The sequence below is a fragment of the Lycium ferocissimum genome, chromosome 10, assembly GCF_029784015.1.
Source record: "Lycium ferocissimum isolate CSIRO_LF1 chromosome 10, AGI_CSIRO_Lferr_CH_V1, whole genome shotgun sequence".
Lineage (NCBI taxonomy): Eukaryota > Viridiplantae > Streptophyta > Magnoliopsida > Solanales > Solanaceae > Lycium > Lycium ferocissimum.
The window spans coordinates 48438378-48465391 of record NC_081351.1 but is presented as its reverse complement, the minus strand read 5'-3'; the positions used below and the strand labels follow the sequence as shown (position 1 = coordinate 48465391).

Sequence of the window (27014 nt, the reverse complement as noted above, 5' to 3'; positions counted from 1 at the left end):
TTCAATCGTCCTTCATTCCCCCTCCCAAATATTTTATACCAAAACCTAAATTCCCATCACTCCCACCCCTACCCCGCCGCCGACGCCCATCCCTCGCCGGCGACGCCCCCATCCCCACCACCTTTGTCATCCGTCCTCCATCGCCGCTCTTGCTGTCCGCCGCCACTAAAGGTAAGTAATTTTTGTGGCATTTTTTTTTTTCCAAATGGATGCACCAAACTTCTCCTTGGCTTCCTTGTCAAAGGGATCTTCACCTAAATACATGAAATATATGCCCTGCAGAGTAGTTCACTTTCCACCTTGCTCACAATCCCACCCATAACTACATTTTTAGTGAGGTTTAAGTTTAAAAATAAAGTTGGAATATAGATAGTGCACAAAAATTGGCCAAACGTTGGGGGTGTGTTTGGTACGATGAAAATCTTTTTTTCTTACTCATTTAGAGCTGTTGTTGATATAATTACTCTCTCCGTGTTTATTTACTTATTTACTTTGCTTTTGTGGAAATTTTCGTACACATTACATAAAGCAAAAACCAATTTGTTGGTACTAAAAATGTACCAAATATTTCAAATTAACAAAGGAGGGTACTTCAAGAAAGTTTCAAGCTTCATCAAGAATAAAAATCTTGGTTTTAGGTATATAGTCTTATGGAAATTATGCTTCCTTTTTTGTCCTCACTTGTGTCTAAATCACGAGGGGGAAATGAATCTTAAATAGATTGAGATGAACATTTGCAAGAAACTTTTATAAACATTTAGTCCTCAAATCGAAGAATGTCACATTTATAAAATATCACACAGACTGGACGATTTAGATGGCAAAGGAAAAAGGGTCCTTTCTGTCTTGTTCACCTCCGCTTAATTGTTTGTCCATAATTTAGGCTTCTCATGATAGTGAGCTTCCAATAAATCATAGGGGTTGTTCTAACAAGTACTATTCCAGTTAGTTTATATAAGGGTAATTGATGATTTCACATGCCTTTCAACTTTTTCAGGACATTGTGGTCGAAAACTTTATTTTCATAATTTAGGTAGAAAATAATTTTCGACCGCGTGAGGTCGAAAAAAATTTCACATACCTGTTAGCGACCGCATCCGGATTCCATAGGTGTTCTGAAAGATCTATTATTTCTTTTAATCTACTGAAAGTTCATTTATAACAAGTGCTAAACTAAAAGGACATGAATAATGGTGCATAGTTTGAAAATTTTGGTCGACTGTTTGGAATTTACATATTTGAAAACTGCATGAAAAATTTGTAAGTCAACATAGAAAACCATTCATAATATTTTAAAAAATTGCATTGTGTGTGTTAAAAACAACTACGGATACGCACGGGTATGACACATTAGTTATCGGTAGTGATGAGGCCATTGTATTTCAAAAATTATATTGTAACACTATAATTCTCTTGATCACTGTCCATTTAGGATGAACAAGATATATGCAAATTAGTTGTGGCAGTACTATCATATTATTGCAAAAATGGACCACCTTTGAATCTTGACTTTTTTCACTGCCTTCCTGTATGTATATATACCACGAAAAACCTTTTGCATGAGCATGGTATATACATAGCACCTTTCAAAGAGGATTTTTTTAAAATTTTTATATCGAAATATGCAACGCCAAGCTGCCTACATGAAGAGAAGCCTCTTCAATCAGGTCTTATTGTTGTTTATTTTCTTCTTATGTAACATATATTTAGAGTTGCTTTTATACATATTTCGTAAATTGAAACTCTAAGCTATATGATGTATGTGTGCAGGAATACCTAGATGAGCAATTTAATGAGCTTGAAGAACTGCAAGATGATGCTAACCCCACTTCGTTGAGGAAGTTGTTAACCTATTCTTCACGGATTCAGTTAGATTGATCCGTAATATTGAGCTTGCTCTAAAGTAACAAACTACAATATCATTTTATTTGACAATACTACAAATTAAACACCATTTTTATAGTCCTACAAACTAAACACCATTTATTCCTTAGAAGTAGGGGTTCCTTGTGTTTCTTTCCTTAGTCATGTTGAATATTTGGCTGAATGTTTTTCAAAAATTAAGTATGCAAACTTTTAGTGATCTGTTTCACGAAAAAGGTTAACTTCCTTTTAATCAAAACTCAATATCTCTAACACTAGCTTTTGAAAGACTTGAAAGCTTTAAGAAAAAATAATACTAGTATAAGTAGTAACCTTTTTTTTTTTTTTTTTGAATACTTAAAAAAATTCACATTTTTCTTGAAAATACTAACACACAATTTTTTTCTTGAGCATTTCTTGAATACTTCGAACAAACGCCATGCTAGATTTTGCCAACTTCATACTATAGTTTGTCTTAATAAGAGTTTGGTCTATTTTAATGTTTTGTTTTTCTTCCATAGTTTTAGAATCATTGTCTTAATTGTCAACGATGAGAAAAAGATATGGGCAAAAGACAAGACATCATTTCTTGACAAGTAAAACAAGCCGTTTGTAGCCGTTTTTTGTAATAGCTAATCTTCTTATCCTCTTTTTAATTTCTCGCACTATTGTGTGTGTTACCTCTTAGTTATGTGTTTGACTAGGCTTGATTCCTAATCATGTGGCTTGAGTAGTTTAATTGTTAGAGTCAAGGATCTGTTTAGTTTATATTTTAGTCCTCTATTGGCCTAATTAGGCATTATGTGATTTGTTTGTTTAAGCAATTAGTTAAATGGTGCTGATAAGCGGAATGTGAATTCTTCATTGTTCTCTGATCTTTTTTTTGGTAGTTATGATGTCCTTTTTGAGAATTATGGTAATAGGTAATTATGGTTGGTGAGTCTTTTACTAATAACATATAAATTAAGTATTGGTTTAACAAATTCAAACTTTGTGCTATTTGTGTAGATGGATTCTCGTAGTTGGATGTACAATAGATCTTATGATGATCCATTAGGGATGAGGATGAATTTATAGGTGTCTATGCTTTTGTTGAATACGCAAAGTCACTTGAGGATTTTACAGCTTCATGGTGTGGTTAGGTGTCCTTGTGTTAAATGTGAATGTATGAATTACGAGACCCGCAGATTGTTACGCTTCATCCAAGAAAAGGCTTTAAAAGTAATTATACAAAGGTGTGACTAGTCGGGGAAACACACAACAATTTTGGTAGATCTCTGAACTTTGAAGTCGGTGAAAGTAGTAGGGGGGTAGAACGTAATGTCCAAAATTCTACAATGCACGACATGGTTCGGATGCATATGGCATGCATTCGGATTAATCTGGGCCATGTTGAAGAACCTCCCAATGAAGAGGCCAAACGTTTTTATACAAAGTTAAATCAAGCTGGTCGGCCCTTAAATGATGGGAGTCCGCACTCTCAATTGTCTGTCGCCGTTAGATTGTTGAGTATCAAAGCAGATAACAATATTTTCGAAGGGGCAATGGATTCTTTCATTGACCTCATGCATGAATTAGTTGACCCCACTCTAGAGATACCCGATAATTACTATAAGGCAAAGACATTGGTGTCCAAGTTGGGTCTCTCGTCGGTCGAACGATTGTTGTGAAAATGGTCGCATGTTATATTATAAGGACGACGTCGGTCTAGAATCTTGTAAGTTTTGTGGTAGTGATCGGTTTAAGCAAAATCGCTGTGAGAAGGCAGTTGTTGTTAAGGCGATGCATCATTTACCACTTATACCAATAAAGAGGTTGTATGCATCTAATAGTTCCGCCCATATAAGATGGCACAAGAAAAATATAAGGCCACCGGTGTTATGTGTCATCCATCCGATGCGAGGCTTGGCAACATTTTGATAGAACCTTTCCGTACTTTTGCGCTGAACCACGTAACGTCAAAGGGGTTTATGTTCGATGGATTCACTCCGTATTCTATTTCTGCTACTCTGTATTCTTGCTGGCCCGTATTCATAACCCCATATAATCTTCCCCCTGAGATGTGTATGACTAGTCCATATATATTCCTTAACCGGTATTATTCCGGCCCTTGTAATCCAAAAGTTTTGATTGATGTGTACTTACAACCACCGGTTGATGAACCGAAACGAATCCCACAATTCAGAAGGAGAGAGACATATGACATTTCGCGCAAGCATAATTTTAATTTGAGGGCCGCTTTAATGTGGACTATTAATGATTTTTATTTATACGGGATGTTGTCCGGTGGATGACGGCCAAAGTTAGCATGTCCTCACCGCATGGAGAATACTAAGTCCTTCACTTTAAAATACGGCAAAAAAAAATTCATGGTTTGATTGTCACCGTCGGTTCTTGCCGATGGATCATCCCTTTAGGAGAATGAAAAATGCATTCAAGAAGAATACAATTGAACAAGACTTTCCACCTCCAATACTGTCTGGTGAGGATATCTGGGAGAGAGTTCAGAACCTCCCAAAGGTTATCAAGAAGAACCTTACGAGTTTGAAGGGTATGGGTTTACCATAACCGGAAAAAAGAGCATATTTTGGGAGTTGCCATATTGGAAGGATAATCTTCTTCGACATAATCTTGATGTCATGCACATTGAAAAAAATTACTTTGATAATTTGTTTAACACAGTGATGGATGTGAAGGACAAGACCAAAGATAATGTTAAGGCTAGAATGGACTTGCCTGAGTATTGTCGACGAAAAGAGTTAGAGTTGCAGCCGAAACAAAACAGGTTCTTCAAGACTAAGGCTAGCTATTCTTTCACAACCGAGCAGAAGCATAAGATTTGTGAGTGGGTCCGGGACTTGAAGATGCCAGATGGGCATGCATCAAATTTTAGAACACGTGTTGATCTAGACCAAGGGAGGATACAGGGATGAAAAGTCATGATCGTCATGTTTTCATGGAAACCTTACTCCCAATTGCATTTAGTGGCTTGCCTGAACGAATCTGGAAACCTATGACAGAAATTAGTTTGTTCTTCAAAGACTTGTGTTCCAGTACGTTGAGGGAAGATAACCTTTCTCGGATGGATTATAATATTGTTGTTATCACAAACAAGTTGGAGAAGATTCTTCCTTCGGGGTTCTTTGATGTGATGGAACATGTTGTCGTTCACCTTGTATACGAAGCCCGACTCAGAGGCCCAGTACAATATAGGTGGATGTATCCTTTCGAGAGGTATTGACTAACTTTTTATTCCTATCTATTCAATTTTTTTTTAAATTCATACATAACACAATAGAAATGCAGGTGTATTGGTAAGTTAAAAAGGGCTATCAAACAGAAATCGAAAGTGGAAGGCTCAATGTGCGAAGTTTACCTTGCCAAGGAAACATCTCATTTCTGTTCTTACTACTTTGGGAACGATGTGGCATGTTTGAGAAACAGCCTAATCGACACTATGACGGGGGTGTGAATAATTCTTTGTCGAGCCGATATCGATCTTTAATCGACCGTGTGATGGGTCAAAACGGCGTGTGAGACCATTGAATCAAATGAGGATAAATCGGCATCCACACATATCTTGTTAAATTGCCCGTAAGTTCAACCTTATTATGAGTAAGTTGAAAAGAAATTGCGTAAACTATTCATTTAAAATGTAAAAGCGACTAACCTAAATACCACTTTGTTGCACAGTCTCTTTGTGGAGATACATGGCCAGGAAAAAGTGTACGACCAATTTGCAACGTGGTTTAACAATTACGTAAGTTTTATAATTTTCTAACACAAAGCTACCATAATTACAGAATTTAAAGTTTTGAAATCTACTATTTCTAACTTTCTATTTCTTAATCGTTGATAGGTTCACAATACACCTTGTGGTTTTTATGAACAACTTTTGAAGGACTTATCTTGGGACCCATTGGTACCGATTGTATGGACAAATATGTGGTTAATGGTTTCAAATTTAATACCCAAGAATGTGCTAACCATATGAAAACTAATAACAAGGTGTGGGTTAAAGGTGTTGATGGTGTTGATTTTTTTGGTGTAATCGAAGAGATTTTAGAATTAGAGTATTCGTCGTCAAGAAAAAAATTTGTTTTGTTTCGGTGCAATCGGTTTGATCCAACCCCAAAAGAGAGTACGAGGGTACTTCAAGATTCTAATATCATTGAAGTAAAGCACACACGGAGGTATGCACTTATGATCCTTTCATCATTGCACACACCGTTAAGCTGTGTGTACTATGTACCTTATCCATTGCGACCAGATAAGTCAGATTGGTGGGTGGTTATTAAAACCAAGCCTGTTGGTCATGTGGAAGTTGAGAATGACCTGCCTGTTGCCTTTCAAAATGACGACACAACACACATTAACCAAATAGTCGACCCTGAGTTAGAAACTGAACTGGAGCATGCAGAACATATGTTACAAGAAATCGATATAGAAGAAGTTAATGAAGTTTTAGAAGAAAATGCTGAAATTGGTGAAAGTGAAACAACCGACGAGGGAGAATGGTCAGACGACGAAGAAAGTGATGAAAATTAGCATGTTTTTCATTTTAGAACTATTAAATATGTGTCGTTTTATTTATTTGATTAATGTAAGACTTATTAGTATTCGAATACTTAAGCTTCCATTTGTATTACAAGTTATGCTTGTTGTGTACTGTTTGATAATTTTATGCAATTACGAGTTATGCGTGTTGTGTACTGTTTGATAATTTTATGCAATTATGAGTCATGATTGTTCAAGGTTGGGAAAGGATTTCCTCAAATATAGTTATGTTAATTATAGGTGGACCTGCAATTATGAAACAAATGTCAAATTAATCTTCAATGCCAATATCAATTTCTTCACTCAATGTTAATATACCATACCTTATGTTATCTTTTCATCAGCATTAGCTTTATAAACAACTTTTCATTTTCAGGCTTGAAAGCAACTTCTGCACTGAAAGCAACTTCAGCTATCTGGAATCAGCACATTCACAAGTAAGAATGGAAATATGAGTTTTGACTTATTTTTTTATTTTTTATTTTTTATCTTGAGTGCAGCTTTTATACTGCAATTTCCATGATAGATATTGCAATATAAACAGTTCCTGCAAATTACAACAGAGTAGCATTATCAAAATTTGATAGAGTTCTTGTTAGTCCCTCCCCGCATAGAAAAAAACGCTTCGTAGCTTGTGATGTTGCCACTCTACAGCTGAAAACCTCTTGGATTTCTGCACTTATTTCTCTGCTGCATCTTGTGTTGATCATTAGCAGCTGATGCATCACTCAATTCCTGTTGTTTTCAAATTATAATCCATACAACCGCATCCAATCCTGCAAACATTTGCATATGAAAGTTCCTGTGTCACTGCAACATATATTGCCTTCTTCTCTTGAGTTCCTGTACTTCCCATATCATTTTCTAAGAAATTAGAATCAATAGCAAATAGGTCAGGATCAGCTTTACACCGCACCATCATTTTTTAGGCCGCAACTTGCGTAAAACAAGATCAAGAAAACCAGGACTGCAGTTCTTCAAAAGAACTTCTCATATGTAGCCTCTGAGCTTGTGATGATTGGTCCTATGAATCCTTTCTTTGTGTATCTGCCCATGGATTGCCCAGGGAAACATCCTACTCTCCTGAACACCAGAAATTTCCACCAACTTTGCCCAGTTCTTCCAATTTTACCCCTGGTGCCCATATTTTCCAATTTTACCCCCGCCCTTGTTTGCCCATATTTTCAAACCATCTTGCATTCCAAGCCGATCGATTTGTAAACCAAACTTGCACTTGGTATACAAATTACAAATTGTTCCGTTTTGCACTTGCTCTTTGTAATCGATACCAAATTACACCGTTTTTGTACTAGTATGTCTGTCTAGTTCACCATTTTTTCTAACCTTATTTTTTTAATTTTGTAGATGGCGGGTGATAATAGGGGCAAGGCTATTGCTAAAGCCCCAAAAAAGTCAAAAAAGAGAAGCCCGTTTATACCACCGTAGGCCTAAAGGCTCCGAACCCTTAGGATTCCTGGCAGAGATCGATCTCCACTCCCGTACATCTCACCATGTGGCCCTCCATTGCCACATTACGAGGAATTCAATGGGTTGGCATGGAGTCAGCCGACCCGTCATGTGACAAAGACGCCCATTTTTTTGGCCTCTGGGCCAAACAACCCACGTAGTCGATCTCGGTCCCCGCACACCCTCGCACTATCTCACATGGCCTACCGTATTATTATCATGTATCACAAACCGCGCGAATATGAGCGGTACCGACGCTACACCTAGCCCGACTACGTCACGCCATCGACCTCATATAACCCAAATGTCGTGACGTCGAGCCTCACGAAAGTTGCTCCGATTCGGACAAGAACCTCCCCGACCGAGATGTTGAGACGCTGATGGGTATGGTCGTCTCATAATCAAGCCGCTGATACGGTAAGTATATTGAATTTTCTTAAGTTATTTACTTTATTCTCGAAACGTCTAAGGTAATATTTAAATAAATTCTTTGGTTTTGATGCAGCTTCTATCCGTGCAAAGCAACAAAAAAAGGTTTCACACCAAATCACTTCTATGTAGGCGCCATTTCGTTTTGGGGCAAGGTGGACGTGGATCCGTTGCGTATGTTTGTAGAATTCGTGTATTTATTATTTATAGTAAAATAATATAACTATATGTTGATTGTTTATGGAATGTTCCATATATATTACTGAAAACATTTTAATTTCGTTGCATAAAAAGTGTTTTTGGAACCCGGAACATGAGACTCTAATAGCGCAAAATTTTGAGAAAAAGGCGGGGAATATACTTAAGCATGCGTTACGTAGAGCCCGTCAAAAGTCCCCGTGACCCCAAGCGGATCCGTGATGACAACTGGAAGATACTGCTGCACTTCTGGGCAACTGATCCGATGTTTTTAAAGCAAAGCAAAAATGGGAAGAAGGCCAGGGCCTCCGATAAGGGTGGATTTCGACACACTAGTGGGGCCACCAGCCATGAGGACGTTAGGATGAAGTCATATGTAAGCCTATTTAGCTTTCGTTGTCTATTATTCAATTTTATCTTTCCATTGCTTTGGTTACGTTAGTTCTCTGCTGCTTTGATTTTTTTTTTTTTTTGGTTGCTGGTTAAAAACAGTTTAGTGCTGTTTTTCTGTCGGTTTACCAGCTTTTTTGCTGGTTGTTCTGTTGCTTTGCTGGTTTGTTACTGATTTGAAGTGTTTAAATGCTCAAGGTGGGAAAAAGAAGAAAAACAAATGCTCTTAGGCAATGCTGTTGTTTTTCAGTTTTTTTTTTTTTTTTTTTTTTTTCTTCTCTCGTTTTTTCGCCGCGCATTGTTTTCTGCTTGTTTGGTGTTGTTTTTCTGCTGGTTTATTATTTTTTCCCTGTTGGTTTACCAATTTTTTTGGCTGTTTTCTCTGCTGGTTTGCTTTTTTTTTTTTTTTTGGCTAGCTGGTTAAAACAGTTTGGTGCTTTTTTTTCTGCTGGTTGACCATCTTTTTTGCTGGTCTTGATTCCTACAATTTAAAAAAGAGATTCTCAGTTCTTTCCTCAACATGTCAATCCTAGGACCTTTACTAAATGGTATTGCTACTTGTAAATTACTTTGAGGCTTTGCAAACATACCTTGTTGTTGTTGTTGTGTAGTTGCTGTAAGATTGTCGTTGTTCAACCTCGCATTTACTTGGTCGTGCACTTCTTGACACTGCTACTATCAACTTGTTTTAATTCAGCTGGTGTGTTTATGTGTTTGCGCACCACTTGACCTGCAATTCTTATTGATGGATCTGTAATAGCCAAATGTCCCTCAACTTAGCCATTGCCTTCGCCATTCTTCCCTTGTCTACCATTGTTCGTAGCTTGTTGTTCCTCAATACATCCTCAATTGCCAAAGAAAGCTCGCCTTCTTTGATGTTCATGGATTTTCTTATAACGTCTGGAAATAGTTTCATCATATGCATCAATTTCTTCTTCTTCTCTAAACTAGATAAGAAAGAGTACATTTCCATTTTGTCAAGGGAACATCAACCAAGACATCATAACAAGTGTTCTACATATTTCTATAGCAATTCACCGTGCTCCAAATGAATAGGTTGAGGGCGCGAAATGTTGAGTAATCTTTTGGGAAACCTAGGTAAATTTCAGCTTTTCTTCTCCAAAAACCTTTCTTTAGAGGAGCATCACAAGTAAACGAGGAGGTGTCATCGTATATCCGTAGCTTCCTAGTTTTTACATAGTACCATAAAGCAGCCTAAAACTCTAGCTCGTGTCTCAACCTCAATACCAAGAACCTCTTGCAAAGTCAATTTAAATTTCTTAGCATATAATTAATTTCCAGCCTGATGATAGCAGTAAACTCCTTATCCCCTTTGTAGCCAAATCAAATGTTAATGGTCTTCCTACAGCCAAAGCCATTCAAAAAAGTTGAGATTGGCCCAAAAAGTTTGGATGTTTCTTCAACAAGTGGGGAAAGATATCCATGCAATTGCAATACTTGTTTCCTCCTCGGGTGAAAACCATGGGTCCCATTTCAAAGTTCTCATGGGATAAAGCCATTGCTTATCTTTTATCCAATACGCAAGTTTAGATAGAAGATTAACATAATCATCAAAAGAGGCCGCATCTAATCAACACATACCTATTACAAAGAAATCCAATCTTAGCATTACCTTTAAGTTCACATTGAGTTGGAATTTCATTACGTAGAAAATTCAAGTCGGGCCAACCATAACTAAACTTTCCAATGACGGCAAACTCAAGATCCTCTTGGATTATCATGTGCCTGATCTCCTCCATGGTATATTGCACTATGGGTTCTCCATGCACGTAGACTACTTTCTTTATGGGAATTTCGACTTTGGACGCTGATGCTTCACTGTTTGCATTCAACATGGCTGGTTGTAGAATTTTAGTATAATTCTACAACGTTTAATAGGTTGTGTAGTCCACTGTATTGCATACAAATTAGATCTTTTAGTGGTTAAACATTTCATTTAAAATTTTCATTATTTTAATAGAGAAATTTTGTCTTTTCAATCATACAATTTGGAAGCTTTTTATTTTATATTATACATTTTGCATAAGATATGTTCTTTGCTTTGAATCAAATGTTTTAGAGAAAAAGTACTTATTCAAAAAGAGTCTTTAAATGCTCAAGGTGGCAAAAAGAAGAAAAACAAATGCTCTTAGGCATATAAACCCAAGTTTTAGCCTTTTTTTTTTTTTTATAACTCAAGAACGTTTTTTCTTCTCCTTTCAAGTTTCTATGGGTCTTAGTACTTATTAATCGAGATTGTTTGGAGTTGTTGATATCAATGGCACTTGTATTTTTTCATGATATTGGTTTACCAATTTTTTGGAGACACTCTCATGGTTTGGTCTTTTTTTTTTTTTTTTTTTTTAAAAGCTAGTGTTTGTTTGTTTGAATTTTAGTATATTGCTTATGTTGTTTTTTAACATGGTTGACCAACTTTTTTGCCGGTCTTGATTCCTACAATTTAAAAGAGTTTAGTATTTTTTCCACTCGTTGGTTTACACAATTTTTTTTGGTTGTTTTTCTTCATCTAAGTTTGCTGTTATTTTTTTATTTTTATATGTACATAGGATGGTGATTTTTTCAAGTTGAAGGCGGGAGCAAAGACAATAGTGGCAAAGGTCTTGATTCCACAATTTAAAATGGCTCAGAGATTCTCGAGCTTTCCTCAACAAGAACTGAAGGTTTTTAACCAAAATAACTTCGCTAAGTAAAAACAAAGTTGCATTTTCTCCATGGTTTTCCTTCCTTCACTAACTTCACTAAACTTGTTGGCATGCTTTAATTTGTATACTAATCACTAGCTTTCTTTAATTATAAAAGGATAGACCTTTGCTTTGCTGGTTTGTTACTGATTTGAAGTCTTTAAATGCTGAATGTGGGGAAAAAAAAACAAATTCTCTTAGCTAGTCCCATACTTTACAAAAGGACTTGGACTCACTCCTGTAAGATAACAGCCTTTCTCATAGGAGGTTGAGCAAAGAAATTATGGGCTAAAGCTTTAAGAGATTCCAAACAATTCCAAAGTGACACCATGATTAACCACTTGAAATAAACCAAGTGTCTGCATCCAATGAAATAGCTCCCGCCACTTGATCATGCTCGTGTCCGTGTAATTTGATAAATCAATGGCCAATAGTTGATCATTTGAATTAATGATTTTGTTGTCAATTCTCTCTTTGGTTGTTGAATGTATCTTTTTGGTACCATGCTAATGCCACTGCCTACAACCCTTTACTCTGGAACCATCCCATATTTCATTTTTACTTGTGGCTCGTTTGGATATGAAATTAGTTGTTAATCTTGATTTATTTGTAGACGCTCGAGAGGGGTCAGGAAGTACCTCAAGATGAAGTCTTCAAGATTACTCACACGAGGAAGGCGAAGAATGCCGATGGTACTAACAGCATTGAGATTGTTTTGCAGTTCTTAAACCTGCTACAAAGTCATCAACCACAACAACATAACTACTTTTGTTTGAATCAAATTTCACCACTAACATTGCACCTTTCACTTCTGCATCAAGTTTTGTCAGTTCCGTTTTGGAAGTGTTTAAATGCTCAAGGTGGGAAAAAGAAGAAAAACAAATGGTCTTAGGCAATTCTGAGTACTTTTCATTACACTTAACAAGCATACAAGACGTGTTTAATACAAGATGTTCAAAGCGAGTGTAATAAAACATAAAACGACTACTTTTCATGGAAGTGTACGGATCACATGAACCATGACATTAAACTTCTTCTCCAATTGCTTTTCTTTCGTATAACAATCTTCAAGTTGTGCTTCGAGACCAATCACTTTTCATAAAAGTGTCTAGATCACATGAACCGAACTTACATTAGGCTCTTTATCTTTCCAATTGAACTAGTTGCCCATGGTCTTGATTCCTACAATTTAAAAAAGAGATATTCTTAGTTAGGCATTAAAAAACTTATAAAGAAAAGAATATCAAAGAACAATTAACAAACCAAAAGATATCCTATTTGTTGCTAAAATATGGCCTTGGCAAATCTTGATCAGCCAAAACATATACCAAGCGGCCTACTACATAAACGAACTAGAAGTTGCTAAATTTACTTTGAAAATCAATGAGACTTAGAAATTCATACACAAATTCATGGTAACTAGAAATATTGTAATAGGAGTAACAAACAGAGAACGAACTAGAAAAAGAAAAAGGTTCAAAATTGTCCTTGTAATTTGCAAAATGATTTAATTTTGCTTTTCGTGTAAAGTTGTGCACTCCAGCCGTTAGTAAATAAGGGAAATATCACATCAGCTTGGAATTGGTCAAAAGATTGTGTTGCTGGATTTCTTAACATAGTAATATCTCCCATATTTCATTTTTACTTGTGGCTCGTTTGGATATGAAATTAGTTGTTAATCTTGATTGGTTTGTAGACGCTCGAGAGGGGTCAGGAAGTACCTCAATATGAAGTCTTCAAGATTACTCACACGAGAAAGGCGAAGAACGCCGATGGTACGGACCAATGGATTGAGCCAAGGGCTCAGCAAACCTATGTAAGTCATTAACTGACAATAATAACTACTTTTGTTTTAACTAAATTTACCTATTGACATTGTATCCTTCAATTTCAGATCGAGTTTCAACAACACAAGTTGGAATACTATGCCAATCAGCCAGTCAGGACGTCGATGACCAATGAGATAATTGGATTCGAGCGGACGGAGAAGGTAGCTCCCCCCGACAATGTACGGGATACGGCGGGATGCCTAATCCGAGCCCGTCATCAATTTTTCGTCGTTCCTTCAAGGCGTAGGTGCTACTTCCCGGCGGAGTAGTGGATCCCAAGGAGTACCAAGAAATGGAAGCGTAGTTACTCAACTAACAAGTACACTTAGGGCCAAGGAGGCAAGGATGTTGCATATGCAGGCCCAAATAGAAAGCTTACTCAATTCGGGGCCCTCTCATATTCCCCCATGGCCCGAGGATGCTCGTAGGTCACAGTCCAGTAGACGACGTAGGTCACAGGACAACGTAGCTCATGCTCTAGTTGATGAGGATAGTGGGGAGGAATCGGATCATGTCTCTAACACCCAACATTGACACTTTTAGATTCTAATATTGCTATGTTTTCTTGGATATGTATATGATATTTGATTATAGTTTTTGTCACGACCTGGCTAGGGCCATGACGGGTACCCGGGGCTAACCACCGAGCACCACTCATTCTATTACTCATTCTGCGTTCATTCATATTTCTTATGCTCATGATCATAGGAAAACTATTTTCATTTGAAACATATTTACCTTTATATACATAAGCCCTTTGGCTGTCAAAATTATATATATATATACATACGATGAGAAACTGTGAGACCATACTACCCACACATACGTATCTACGAGCCTCTACTAGAGTACTAGACATAGGGATGGGACAGGACCCCGTCATGCCCAAAACATATATATACACACAAGAATAATCAATGGCACTGTAAACAATGGAGTGCTCTCAAGCTCCGCCAATAGCTCCTACTTAGTCCGGATCACCTCCTTGTCTACCCGTGGGCATGAACACAACATCCAAAGAAAACGGACGCCGAACATTGTACTGAGTATGTAAGGCATAAACAATAATGATACATCAATGAAATAAGGAAGCATTAAATGAGGAGCAATCTGTAACTGACTGTCAATTATAAATGATATAATGCATGCTGGCTTACTTTATAATCATCATCATATCATGCATGCATATATGTATGCCGCCCGACCATATAAGTACGGTGCGATAATCATTAGTCAAGCGTCTCGTGCCCTCCCGCGTCCGGGTACCATCTCATGCCGCCCACTAACAGGTGTCCGCCCATGCCATCTAGATATGGTGTATACGCCGCCCGCCTTAGCGGTGTTCGCCTGCCATATAGGCGTTGTAACATCATCATCATATACTCATTATAATGCATGCATAGAGACTTAAAGACAACTATACTTTATCGGTGTGACATAAGGTCGTAACCCCCGATTCCATTATGGAACATTCATAAGCTTTCTGTCTCACCTTGAAGGAATTAACATATAAGGTGAGTGTATACAATAAACAACATCAATGGATTATAGATAGCATCATTAGCTTTATAGGAACATCATATCATGAACTCTAGAATCTTTAGACTTAAGCTCATCATCATCATTACCGTGCTCATAATGTATCTCTTATCTCATATGGCTATTTATGAACATAGACTCTTAGTTTCCCGGAATGTAGGAGATTCATAGAGAAGGAGGGAAAATCATGCCATAGGATTCATGCCTTAGAAGAAAGGACTAGCCTCACATACCTTTTTCGTTTAACTATTCTATCGCTTGCTCGTTCTCCTTCAATGCCCACGTTTTTACCTTCAAGAGAATTCGTATTACATTAGCTAAACGATTATAAGAACGTGCTTACTAAAGCTAGAGAAAATCGGGCAGCATTTCCTTTGTTTATACAACTTTCCCCATATTCCATATCAACTCCCAAACATCGATAACAACATTCACAATATCGTAAGCAACAATCATCATTCATTTACATTATCCACATTTCTCAATTTCGCTTCAATTTCTCCATAATCATGGTCGTAGTTCACTATTACGTTCTCTCACATATAATGCTTATCCCATGTTCTAAATGTCATTCATAACATACTTACAATCACAACATATTGATAATCATGACCCAATCCAAGCCTTTACTCAAAAAGGACACTATTCTCACATTCATGGCCCATTTTCTATATTCTTCTACAATCCAAGTGTTTCAACTTCTCAATACCTTAAACAACATGAAAACACCATAAATCTTACCTTAGATAATGGAAAAATAAGCCTTGAGTGAAAATACTTCTCTTGCACCAAAACCCTAGTTCACTTCTCTTAGAATTTCTTGGCTTGGATGAACTTTGATGTGTTTCATACACTTGGTTTTTGTTGGTTTGATGAAGTTGATCATCAATTTCCTTTGGGTTCTTGTGGATGAAGAGTGGAGAGGATTCTAGAGGGTTCTTCAGTTGTGAAGAAGAGAAATGAAATGAAATAAATGAGAGAGAGGTCCTTATATCAACATTTAAAATCTGTCCCGACCGGATTCTACGGACCAACATACGGTCCGTATAAATTATACTGACCGTATGTCTGGCCGTAGATCTGGTCCAAAGGAGGTGTACCATTCTGGGTTGATTATACGGCCAGACATACGGCCAGTATAAATTATACGACCAGTATGTTGGGCGGTATAATGCCCAGTTCTTCCGAACTCATTCCCGTTGACTCGTTTGATCTCCAATCCTTATGGAACCTTCTTGACACTTTTTTAACACCTCATTACCAATCTAAGGGACGTTATATCTCTTCTCTGAAACATCATTAAGCTCTCATTAATTCAATATTCGTAAATCTTGCCCGACACACAATACATACCTTGCTTTCCTTAACAACTTTCTTATCCTACCTCGAATGTCTTTGAAATTTCGATTAGGATCATCAAGTGCTATTTCTTACTTATCAAAACATTGTATACGTCGTGCTCTTCGTTAGTCGATTCACTGTACGTTAACGGGAAATTTCCAAGGTGTAACAGTTTTAATTCGAATTAGATGCACTTTTGAAGGTGAATTTGATTGTAGAAAGTAGTTTATGGTTGTTTAACTTTACGATGTTTAAGTGTTTGAATGTAGTTTTAAGGATATTTAGAAGTACTTTGAATTTGATAGTGAATATGTTGTAATGTTGCATTGTTGATGAATTGGATGTGTTGCAGAATAATGTTTGTTACACCCCGTAATTTCGTATGTTGAGATTCGAGCTACCTTTCAGGAGGTATGTGAGCTTATATGTGTTTAAGTTATGGTTATAAGGGTTTAAGTGCATATAGTAAGCTATGGAAGGATCATGGCAAGTGAATTAAGGAAATTAAATTTGTTGGAACATGGAAGAGAATATGAGGGGTAATTTTGGCCCAACTTGGAAAAAGATTATCTTTTAGTATATGAGGAGTTTTGAAGCAAAGTAAAAGCCTAAAATAAAGTTCGTCGTGTCTAGTTTCCAGTGCAACAAACCACTCGTCGATACTACATCTAAGTAGAGAATTATGGACGTTACAAGTTTGGTCGACAGAAAGGTAAACGCTCGCTATAGTAACCGGACAGCTACAAAAGGTCGCGACAAAGACGACTTCTACAAAGGCTACAAAGACCCCGAATTTGACCCACTATTTAAGGATCAAATCTGATCCTAAACCTCATTTTCAGCTAAGAATTCTCCAAATATTTCCCAAATCTTCTAGAAAATTCTCCCAACTTCCATCCACTAGATTTTAACGCAAATTAAGTGAAATCTCTGAATTTAAGTTCGGACAACACATAGCTGCGATTATAATATCGAATTGCGGCGAAAATTGGCTTGGATTCAAGGTGATGATTGAAGATATTGCAATTCTAGTTGGTGAAAGGTATAAATCTTTCCTTATTAGTATTGATTTAAGCTTATCTACAGAGGAAAAGTTACTAAATGAGCGTATAATGAATTTATGGGTCGAGAATTAGATAAAACATCGGTGATGTTTATGGAATATTTTGGTATTGATAATATTGTTGTTGATGTTGGTATTGTTGTTGTTGTTGGTCATTTTAATTGAATTTTGGGCTAGGCATATAAATGCAGGAGATGCCGCCAAAATTTCGGCATTCTAGAAAGATTTATTCGCGCTTAGGATAAGTATATAACAACGGGCCTAACAATAGTATGAATGGTTTTATATGTAGATTTCAAGACAGTGAGGTAGGTTAGAAAGTCGAGAAAGCTCTAGCCTGCATGTTAAGGCTTGTTCTTTCTTTTCAAAGGCATGATTCCTATGTTTTGATTCTATACATGACATCCATAATATTTTTACTCTTAGAAATGCCGTGTCTATAGTTTCTGAAGAATCTTACGATGACTCCAATCCTAGAGATTTTCAAGCCTAAGTTTCTAGATGATTTCATGACGTTACTGAGCGTGCTATATAATATATGGCCTCAGCTTATGTCTGAGCGTGCTATATAACATATGACCTTAGCTTATGTCTGAGCATGCTATATAACATATGGCCTCAGTTTATGTCTGAGTGTGTTATATACCATATAGCCTTAGTTTATGTTATGGATCATTCAAAGTGAGACATGATAGTGGTGATGATTATGATAGTGATGAAGATCCTTATTATATAAACGAACCCAAGAATAAACGAACTCCAAAGACTCAATTCCTAGACAGTGTAGGGATATTCGTATCTTTGATGTTACATCTCAAAAAATTTTCTGTTAATGCACAGTGAATATACTAACAAAGAGAGCAAAGTATACGGTATTGAAATAAGTAAGGAATGACATTTGATGACCCTAATTGAGATTTCAAAGACATTCGAGGTAAGAGGAGAAAGTTTGCCAAGAGAAGGCAAGGCATACGATATGTATCGGAAAGGATTTATGAGTAACAAGTTAATGATGATTTAATGATGCTTTGGAGAAGAGTTATAGCGTCCCTTAGATTGTTAATAAGGTGCTAAACAAGTGTTAAGAAGGTTCCATAAGGATTGGAGATCAAACGAGTCGACGAGAATGAGTTCAGAGAAACTAGGTATTATACGGTTCAACATATCGTCGTATAAAATATACCGCCGTATGTTTGGCCGCATATTCAGCCCTGCATTAACACCCCTCACTGGGCCAAAAGTACGACCAAACATACGGTCCGTATAATTTATACAGACCGTATGTTGGTCCGTGAAATCTAAGCGGGACAGATTTTGTATTATTAATAAGGGGTCCAAGTTTATTTCATTTCATTTCCCCTTCACTCCCCTTCTCTCTAAGAACTCTATAGAAAATTTATCCACCATTCTCCCACAAGAATTCAAGAGATATTAGTGATCAACTTCATCAAACCAAGAGAATCAAGTGTAAGAAACCCATTAAAGTTCATCCAAGACAAGGAATCCAAGTGAAGGTGAAACTGGGGTTTTGCTCAAGTGAAGTGTTTCCACCCAAGGGTCATTCCTACACTATCTAAGGTAAGTTTTGTGGCATTTACATGTTGTTTAAGGTATTGAGAAGTTGAAACACTTGGGTTGTAGAAGAATATAGAAAATGGGTCATGAATGTGGGAATAATGTCATTTTTGAGTAATAGTTGGATTGAGACATGATTCATGATATGTTGTGATTATGGTTATGTTATAAATGATGTTAAGAATATGGGATAGACATTGTATATGAATGAATGTAATAGTGTGCTATGACCATGGATATGGATGATTGGAAGTGAATGGAGGAATATGGATAATGTAGGTGAATAAAGACTATTGTTATGATGTTGAGAATGTTATTATTGATGTTTGGGAGTTGATATATGATATGGAGGAAGTCGTATAAATAAAGGAGATGTGTCCAATTTTCTTTCTAGCTTTAGTCATGTATGCTAAGCTATCGATTTTTTAATGATAATATAACTCTAATGAAGGTAGAAACGTGAGCCTTGAAGGAGAACATGCAAGTGATAGAATAGTTGAACGAAGAGGTATGTAAGGCTAACCCTTCTTTCATAAGGCATGGTTCTTTGGCCAAATATCTATTCTTCTATGAGCCTATGATGTCTTCCAAATGATTCTATCTTTAAAAGCTACTAAGCTCATGATTCTCGATATGTTACGATTGTACTAAATTCCTTATATGATTTAGAGTAATCCTCTAGGGATAGATGTAATGAACGACGATAGTAATGATGCTAAAGATGCTTATGAGATTTTATGTATATATGTGTATGTATTACTATTATGGAACCCCAATCTTATATGGCCGGGTAGTATATATATATATTTATGTTACGCGCGCGCGCACCTTCCGTATTGGCACGGATAACCCCGAGCCTCGTGGTGGCTAGGTATGTGTAACCCCGAGCCTGGTAGGGGCTGTGTATGTATAATCACCGAGCCTAGCCATGGTCGGGTACGTGATGTTATACCCGTACTTTGTACGTTGGAATATTTTAAGTTGGTGCGATGTTATGGACAAGACTTTTAATTTCCTATTTTGTTGGTTTCGTTTAACGCACAAGTCGTATGTTCATCTTTTAGTGGTATGGAGTATTAAGGGCAAAATTGGAATAAGGAAAATTAGAGAATAAAAGTTGGAAGATTATTTCATGAAGTAGCCAAAAATGGCCAAGTGGTCGTGGCCCCACCAAGGGTGGCCAATAATTTCAAGACATGGAATGGTACATGTGTTCATTTTACATTTGTAAGGGCCAAACATATATTATGGATGACCAAGTCAAATTATTCATCTTTTATAATTTAAAGAAAGGTCTAGAAAATTGGAGAAAAATGAAGGCACATGACCTACCATGTGTATATATATATATATATATATATATATATATATATATATATATATATATATATATATATATGAATGAATAACATGGGACATAACTCACCATTTCATCTCCTAGAAATTTCAAGAAAAATGAAGAAAAAAAAGAAGGAGAGAACGGCCAAAGAGGGTCGGCCGAACTCGCCCTATGGAGTTAATCATGGAAAAATTATTTTTCTTCTAGTTTTCTACTAATTGGAAGGCCCTTACGACGTGGAGTAGTTGTTGGAACAAGAAAATCACTCGTTGTTGCTATGACCACTTCTAGCCGAGAAGAGGAATTGAAGGGAAACGGTAAGGATTCCATCTCCTTTCATGTGTTGTGGGTGATTGGTACGTGTTGTGATATATGGAAATGAGTGAAGTTCATAAAAATATGGTGTTGTGTGTGCTTGGCCGTGTATGTATAAGGTTATGTAGGAGTGAAGAATTAATCTTATTTAGTGTTTGTTATTGTTGTTATGTATTTTATGAAGGTAATGAGAGTTTAATGGTTCATGTTGAAGGTGAATTTGTTGTGGGCCGTTTTGGAGATTAATATGATTTTAATATAGATTCTTGTGTTCGTGAGAATGATGATCGTTAGCATGCGGATTGTTAATATAGTTTATGAATTCGGAAGAAAGAAATGTATCGTTGTTGTCCCTATGGAAATTAGTGATTTCGGGTTCCATGACACATGGGTTGGATTGTCTTGAATATTGTATGGATTGTTTGGAATGTTCTTAAATCATGTTCAAATGGTTGTGGATGAGTAATTGAGTATGTGAGCATTGGTGTTGAATCGATCGTGTGTAGTTATTTGAATATGAACGAAATATCGTCGAATTGTGTAGAAAGGAATTATTAATGATAGAATGTGTTTTGAATCACTTATGGATATTGTCATTATGATTGTTGGTATGGTTGTTGTTGATATTGGCCGAGTTGAATTCTCGGGGGCGTCGGATTTATAGGGGAGATGCTGCCGGAATTTTTGTAAATAAGGTGTCAGTTTGGAATTGAATTTCTAAGTGACTATAACTAATGCTTGGTGTCTAATGACGTGTTGTAGATTTTGAGAAGCCGAGACTTGAGTTTGGATTAGCTTAGGAAGCAATCGAGGTATGTGAAGCTTATCCTTCTTTCCTTTTGGCATGTCCTAGACGCAAGTAAGTTGTGATATGTTATGAGCCTTGGGGGTAATTCTATTCCTAAAATCCGAACATGTTTATGATTCGTATTTGCTTCTTGATGTTGGCATCCTTAATGTGGTCAAGCTATGGACCGTATGTCTTTGATGCGATTGGATTTGAAATGCTATGTATACGGTTTGTTCCGAAGGGATCTTATGTCTAAAAATGTCCGTAACTTTCATAGACAGAACCGGATTGCTTTGATTTGTTCGTAAAAAGTCCTAAAAGTGAGTAACGTTCGTAACTTTCCGAGGCGGACTCGGATTGGTTTGACGTATAACTATGGTCCTTTGATATATTTATGATGTTTGATATGTTTCCGGGTGACGTCCGAAAGATGTTTGATATAACTTTTGTCCCGACTTTCAAATGACAGTCCGTTTATACTATTTCTTATTGTAGTCGAATTATGGTCCTTATGTCTTTTGTATGACTAAATTTCCAAAGTTGCATAAAAAGTTTTGTTTTCAAAAGAATTTTGTTCCTAAACGATTCCGAACTACGAACGCCCGTAACTTTCAAGAAAGGGCTCGGATCGCTTTGATATCTTCGCAAATGGTTTCATGACGAGTAATGCCTTTAATTTTCATAGGCGGGCCCGGATTGGGTTGACGCTCGTCCGTGGGTCCCGCGACTTTCTATGTTTGGTTCTAACGACCTATTTTTGAAAGAATTTAATATGACCATCCTTCCGACCCCCGAGGATGATTACTTATTTATCGGTTGAGTTTGAAATAAGGATTTTTATGTATGTGATTTTGATACGTGACTATAGTTTCTGAAGTTCGGTTTGATATGTTCCCGAGTGATATTGCCGCTGGGTATTTGGCCGCGGTATGTGTATATGTGATATTGCCGCTGGGTATTTGGCCGCGGTATGTGTATATGTGATATTGCCGCTGGGTATTTGGCCGCGGTATGTGTATATGTGATATTGCCGCCGGGTATTCGTATGGTACGTGTATATGTGACATTGGGTTATTTGACCGCGGTTGTGTATATATGACATTGGCATGATCTTATTTGCGAGTCCCTCACTGGAGGGCCGGGACATGATATGTGTGCATATGATATGTGATTTTGACGGTCGGATTATGATCGGTTGATATCGTAATCCGGTGGTGGGCAAACCCGATGGTAGGCAAATTCACAATCGGTTTAGGCGAATCCCACATCGGTTAATGTCAGCTCATATAATATGTTTGATTTTCCGTATGTATGAGACAGAAATGTTTTTCAGAGAAAGCGAAGCATTTTGGCATTTTGATTATCATATTTGTCTTCTGTACCTCTTATGTATGATTTGTATGTCAGATGCAAGCACTTTGGTATTTTGGCTATTGTGCTCCCTTTCTGTACTCCGTACTTCGGTTATGACTTCGTTTTCTGTATTTCATGCTTTACATGCTCAGTACATATTCCGTACTGACCCCCTTTCTTCGGGGGCTGCGTTTCATGCCGCGCAGGTACCCTCAGATGAGTAGATGACGTTAGCAGAAGATGTTCCAGCTGGATTGGCGGGCTCCATTCCCTCCAGAGCGCTGCCGAGTCCGAGTGCTTTTGTATGGTATCCGGGTTATGGTAGAGACTTTGCGGCACGTTGTCGTGTGTATGATATGTCAGTTTTAAACTTATGTGTAAGCGATGTATTATTATGCATTCTGTTACGAATTTCATTCGTTTACAGATTTCATACGATGCTAGTTTTGTTTGATTTGACAAAGATGAAAGACATGTTTGTTTTCAAAAAAAAAATTTCATTATGTACTTATGTCATGTTTTGTGGGCCCAGTATGGTTATGAGTATTACGTGAGTCAGCGGGTTCGTTCGGCCTTAAGTAAGGGCCGGGTGCCCATCACACCCTGTCGGAAATTAGGGTGTGACACGCGAAACACCGAACCTTCATGGTTGGGTATGCTATGTAAATGCTATGTATATGATATGTATATGAGATGTCTATGATATGAATATGTAAATGAATACGAGTATGAATGGAAATATGACTACGAATACGAATATGGATATGGAATGTAAACGAGTTCGGATACGGGTATGGACGTATGTACACAATCACGCATTAGAAATGGGAAGTCCCTATGAAAAGCAAGTAAGTGTTTATGACGATGATACTACTATCTCCCATCCTATGCTATTTCTTATGTTGTCTATTATGACTTTATAATGATGTTGATCATGCTTTACATACTCAGTACATTCTTCGTACTGATGTCCTTTTGTTTGTAGACGCTGCGTCGTGCCCGCAGGTGGCCAGAGAGACAGACTTGATCCATAGCTTTATTACTCAGGGACTACATAGCGGAGCTCCATTTCCTTGAGCTACGACTTTTTGGTATTTATAATTTTGTGTACATATTTATGGGCATGGCGGGGTCCGTCCCGCCTATATATATGACATACTCTCCTTAGAGGGTAGACATGTGTATATGGTTAGATGTATTTGGCCTTGCTCGCCCATATTTTGGATATCATTTTGTTGGCCTCGTCGGCTTATGTACATTGTTGTGGGCATAGTTGTCGATGATGATATAAATGAATTGTTGCCTAATGGAATTAGTATGAATAATGGATGGAAAGTATGATTTAGCTATGTGGCTCACCTAGATGTAAATGTGAAAGTATGATAAGAGGTGCCCGGGTGGGTTAGCAAGACCGGTGACCGTCGCGCCCTCGGTTTGGTCGTGACAAAAGTGGTATCGCAAACGCATTCTATCTAGGGTGTGTCTACGAGCCGTGTCCGCAGTCTTGGTTATGGGTGTGTTGCACGTCACACTTATAAACAAGAGGCTGCGGGCATTTTAGGAATGAATGACCTTCTTTCTTCATAAGATCGTGCGATAGAGCTAAGTCATAGGAAATGAGATTCCTTATACTAACCCTTGATTTCAACAGAAGAACAGTATTGACGGAAGGAAGTGAGTGATGATATTGGAAGTTACAGAGGTAAGTTACTTCGTTGAGGCTACGTTAGCTGAATATGTTTTTATATGATAATGGATTGGTTGTCGTAGAGGTAAATCGATTGTAAGTACAACGTAGGAATTGCTTAAATGTATCTCTTAATGATAAATTATTATAAGTTTGTGAATTAAACAAATTGAATGAATTAGTACAAAGGTAAGCATCGGTACGAAAGATGCATGTCGGGTAAGGTAAGAATATTGAGGTATGATTGAGATGTAAAGCTTAAGAATGAAAGGGAAAGTAAATAGGAAGGTATAACAAGGCAGATCGCTAAAGGATCAGGTACACCTCGAGGTGTGATATATGAGGTGAGTTTCGACATCTTTGTACTTTCACTTGAAATTGGGAGCCATGTGTGGCTGAGGTATGTCATATGTATATATTAGCTTGGTGGGGCATTGTTAGTCGTTGCTGCGTGCAGATTTTGGATAGTAAGAAATATAGAGGAAACCCTGTCGAAATTTTCCTAGAATTTAAAGGAGATGAGTTAAATGTTGTTGACTTGATAATAGCGGTAATTATAAGATCGACATTGATATGGTAAAGAGAAATACTAGAGTAAATTAGGGAGACTAGTAGTACTAAAACATGACATAGAAGAGAAAGGGTAACTCCAATAGAGTGTGATCTTAAGTATTGATTGGATGGATAAGCACAAGTAAAATACGACAAGTCTATTAGCAAATTAAAGTAACAGCATCACGGAGACAGAGGTACGAATATGAAGGGTTATAATGAATGTGAATACATTGGTGAGATAACTTACGTGGTAAGTGTAATAGGTGATCGTAAAGAGTATGAGGTTAAGTATGCTTGCCACGAGGTTTATTCTATTTTATAAGCGGAATTGCGAATGAGATCAAGAAGTGTCACTCTATAGAGTTTATTATGATCGGGGGTATAATGAACGTAACAAGAACGTAATACAAAGTATAAGCGAGGAAACGACTAAAGATGTGACATGTTCTATATGAATAAAGAGTGAATGCGGAGTGTGAAACCAACAAGCGAGCCATGGGGCAGTAGATGAGAAAGCTTATAAGACCTTGTTTGGGGAAAGTCCAGCATAGAGGTTCCTCAATGACAAAAATGATTATTACGCCTCGTAGTTTATGTACGTGAGATTTGCTAGGTGTTAGCTATTTAACTGCAGACATCGGAGTTATTATCGAGAAGATGCAAGATCATAGATGCTCGTTTTACAATTATAAGAGTCCGAGTTCGCGTAACCGGTTATGGAAGGACTGGAAAATAAGTGAACTAAGGAGATTAAGCTTCTGAGGCTTTGAAGGAAAGTTAGGCAAGGTTTGGTACGGAAGTTGTTTGGTCTAACGGGAGAAAGAATATCTTTTAGTATAGTAAGAGTTTAAAGTGGAACAAAAGTCTAAAGTGAAGTTCGGGAAGTCTAGTTTCCAACGCAACAAGCCGCTCCTCAATGGGGCAGTGATATTCATCTTACGTCTACGACATGCCAAAGAAAGAAAGGGTGAGCTTTACATACCTCGTTCGCTCTCCAAACCGATCCCAACTTACGTCGTGGACTTTCCAAGATCTACAATACGTTATTAAATATTAAACGTTAGCGAAAGGCATTTAGGAACCCAATTCCAACAACCACCAAATTCTCACAGAAATTTGGGCGGCATTTCCCCAGCCAAATACACCGACCCGAAGATTCACCTACGGCCAATTTCAACAACAACCAACTTGACAACCAAGCTAAACGGTCAACAATCAATTTAAAAGTGCATTCTAACATTAAACACTCTTTCTACATAATCGACAAGATTCATTATTTCCGTTACGACTACTTATATTCAAACTAACATCAACCTTTATTCATTCGATGACTAAGCCAAAGCCATTCGGACAATATTCGAGAACGTTCTAAGCAATTCACACAATTTTCCAAACAACCCAAACAAGGCTCAACTACTTCGAATTTCCTCCCCAGAGCGAGAACAACACGCAAACACATTCTTCTCTTCCAAATTCATAATTTACACCATTACTCCACACGTTAACAATACGATTCTCATAAATACAAAAATTACATAAAATTCACGTTAACTTCCAAATCCAACCATACTTGACACAACACCACTTTGAGTCATTAAACTTGCATTTTTCATCATGGAATCCATAACGACGACAACGAAAATACTAACGACAATTCGTTCATTTTCAATCCCATGAGTGCCATTCGGCCAACACCAGTACCACCAGCTCAAAGATGATTTTCATTCTTTTCTTCACACCTTACAACAATCAAAACATGCTAATTATAATTAATTCATTATTTCTAACACAACATACACGCTCGCGGCCACGCATATACATTCGACGACTTAAATGCTTGGTTTCTATCATGAGGTTTAACTTCCATTTCGCCTCACGGGTTCCCGAACGACGGACACGCATGTGTAAAAACAATTTATTTATACATACTGATTAATCGGCTTCTAAATTTCTACTATCGTATTTAATAAAATTCACACGTGCTTGTATATACATGAAAATATTATAATAAAGGGTCGTATC

The 27014-nt window shown here is 37.3% G+C and overlaps 1 protein-coding gene and 1 long non-coding RNA gene across 3 annotated transcripts; both read left to right on the top strand.

Annotated features, from left to right (window-relative positions):
• Positions 1–129: 129 nt before the first annotated feature.
• Positions 130–13607, top strand: LOC132035557 (uncharacterized). 2 transcript variants are annotated; one of them, XR_009409314.1, is made up of 3 exons: positions 130–171; positions 13303–13422; positions 13501–13607. It is a non-coding gene; the product is annotated as an uncharacterized LOC132035557 (long non-coding RNA). The 2 variants fall into 2 exon arrangements; XR_009409313.1 differs by lacking the exons at positions 13303–13422; positions 13501–13607 and adding exons at positions 6797–6857; positions 12220–12302 and having other exon boundaries at positions 133–171.
• On the top strand, positions 4442–5340 carry LOC132035556 (uncharacterized). The gene is made up of 2 exons (XM_059425857.1): positions 4442–5097; positions 5170–5340. The coding sequence occupies exons 1-2, from the start codon at positions 4793–4795 to the stop codon at positions 5333–5335; spliced, it is 471 nt and encodes a 156-aa protein (XP_059281840.1). The 5' UTR covers positions 4442–4792; the 3' UTR covers positions 5336–5340.
• Positions 13608–27014: the final 13407 nt, after the last annotated feature.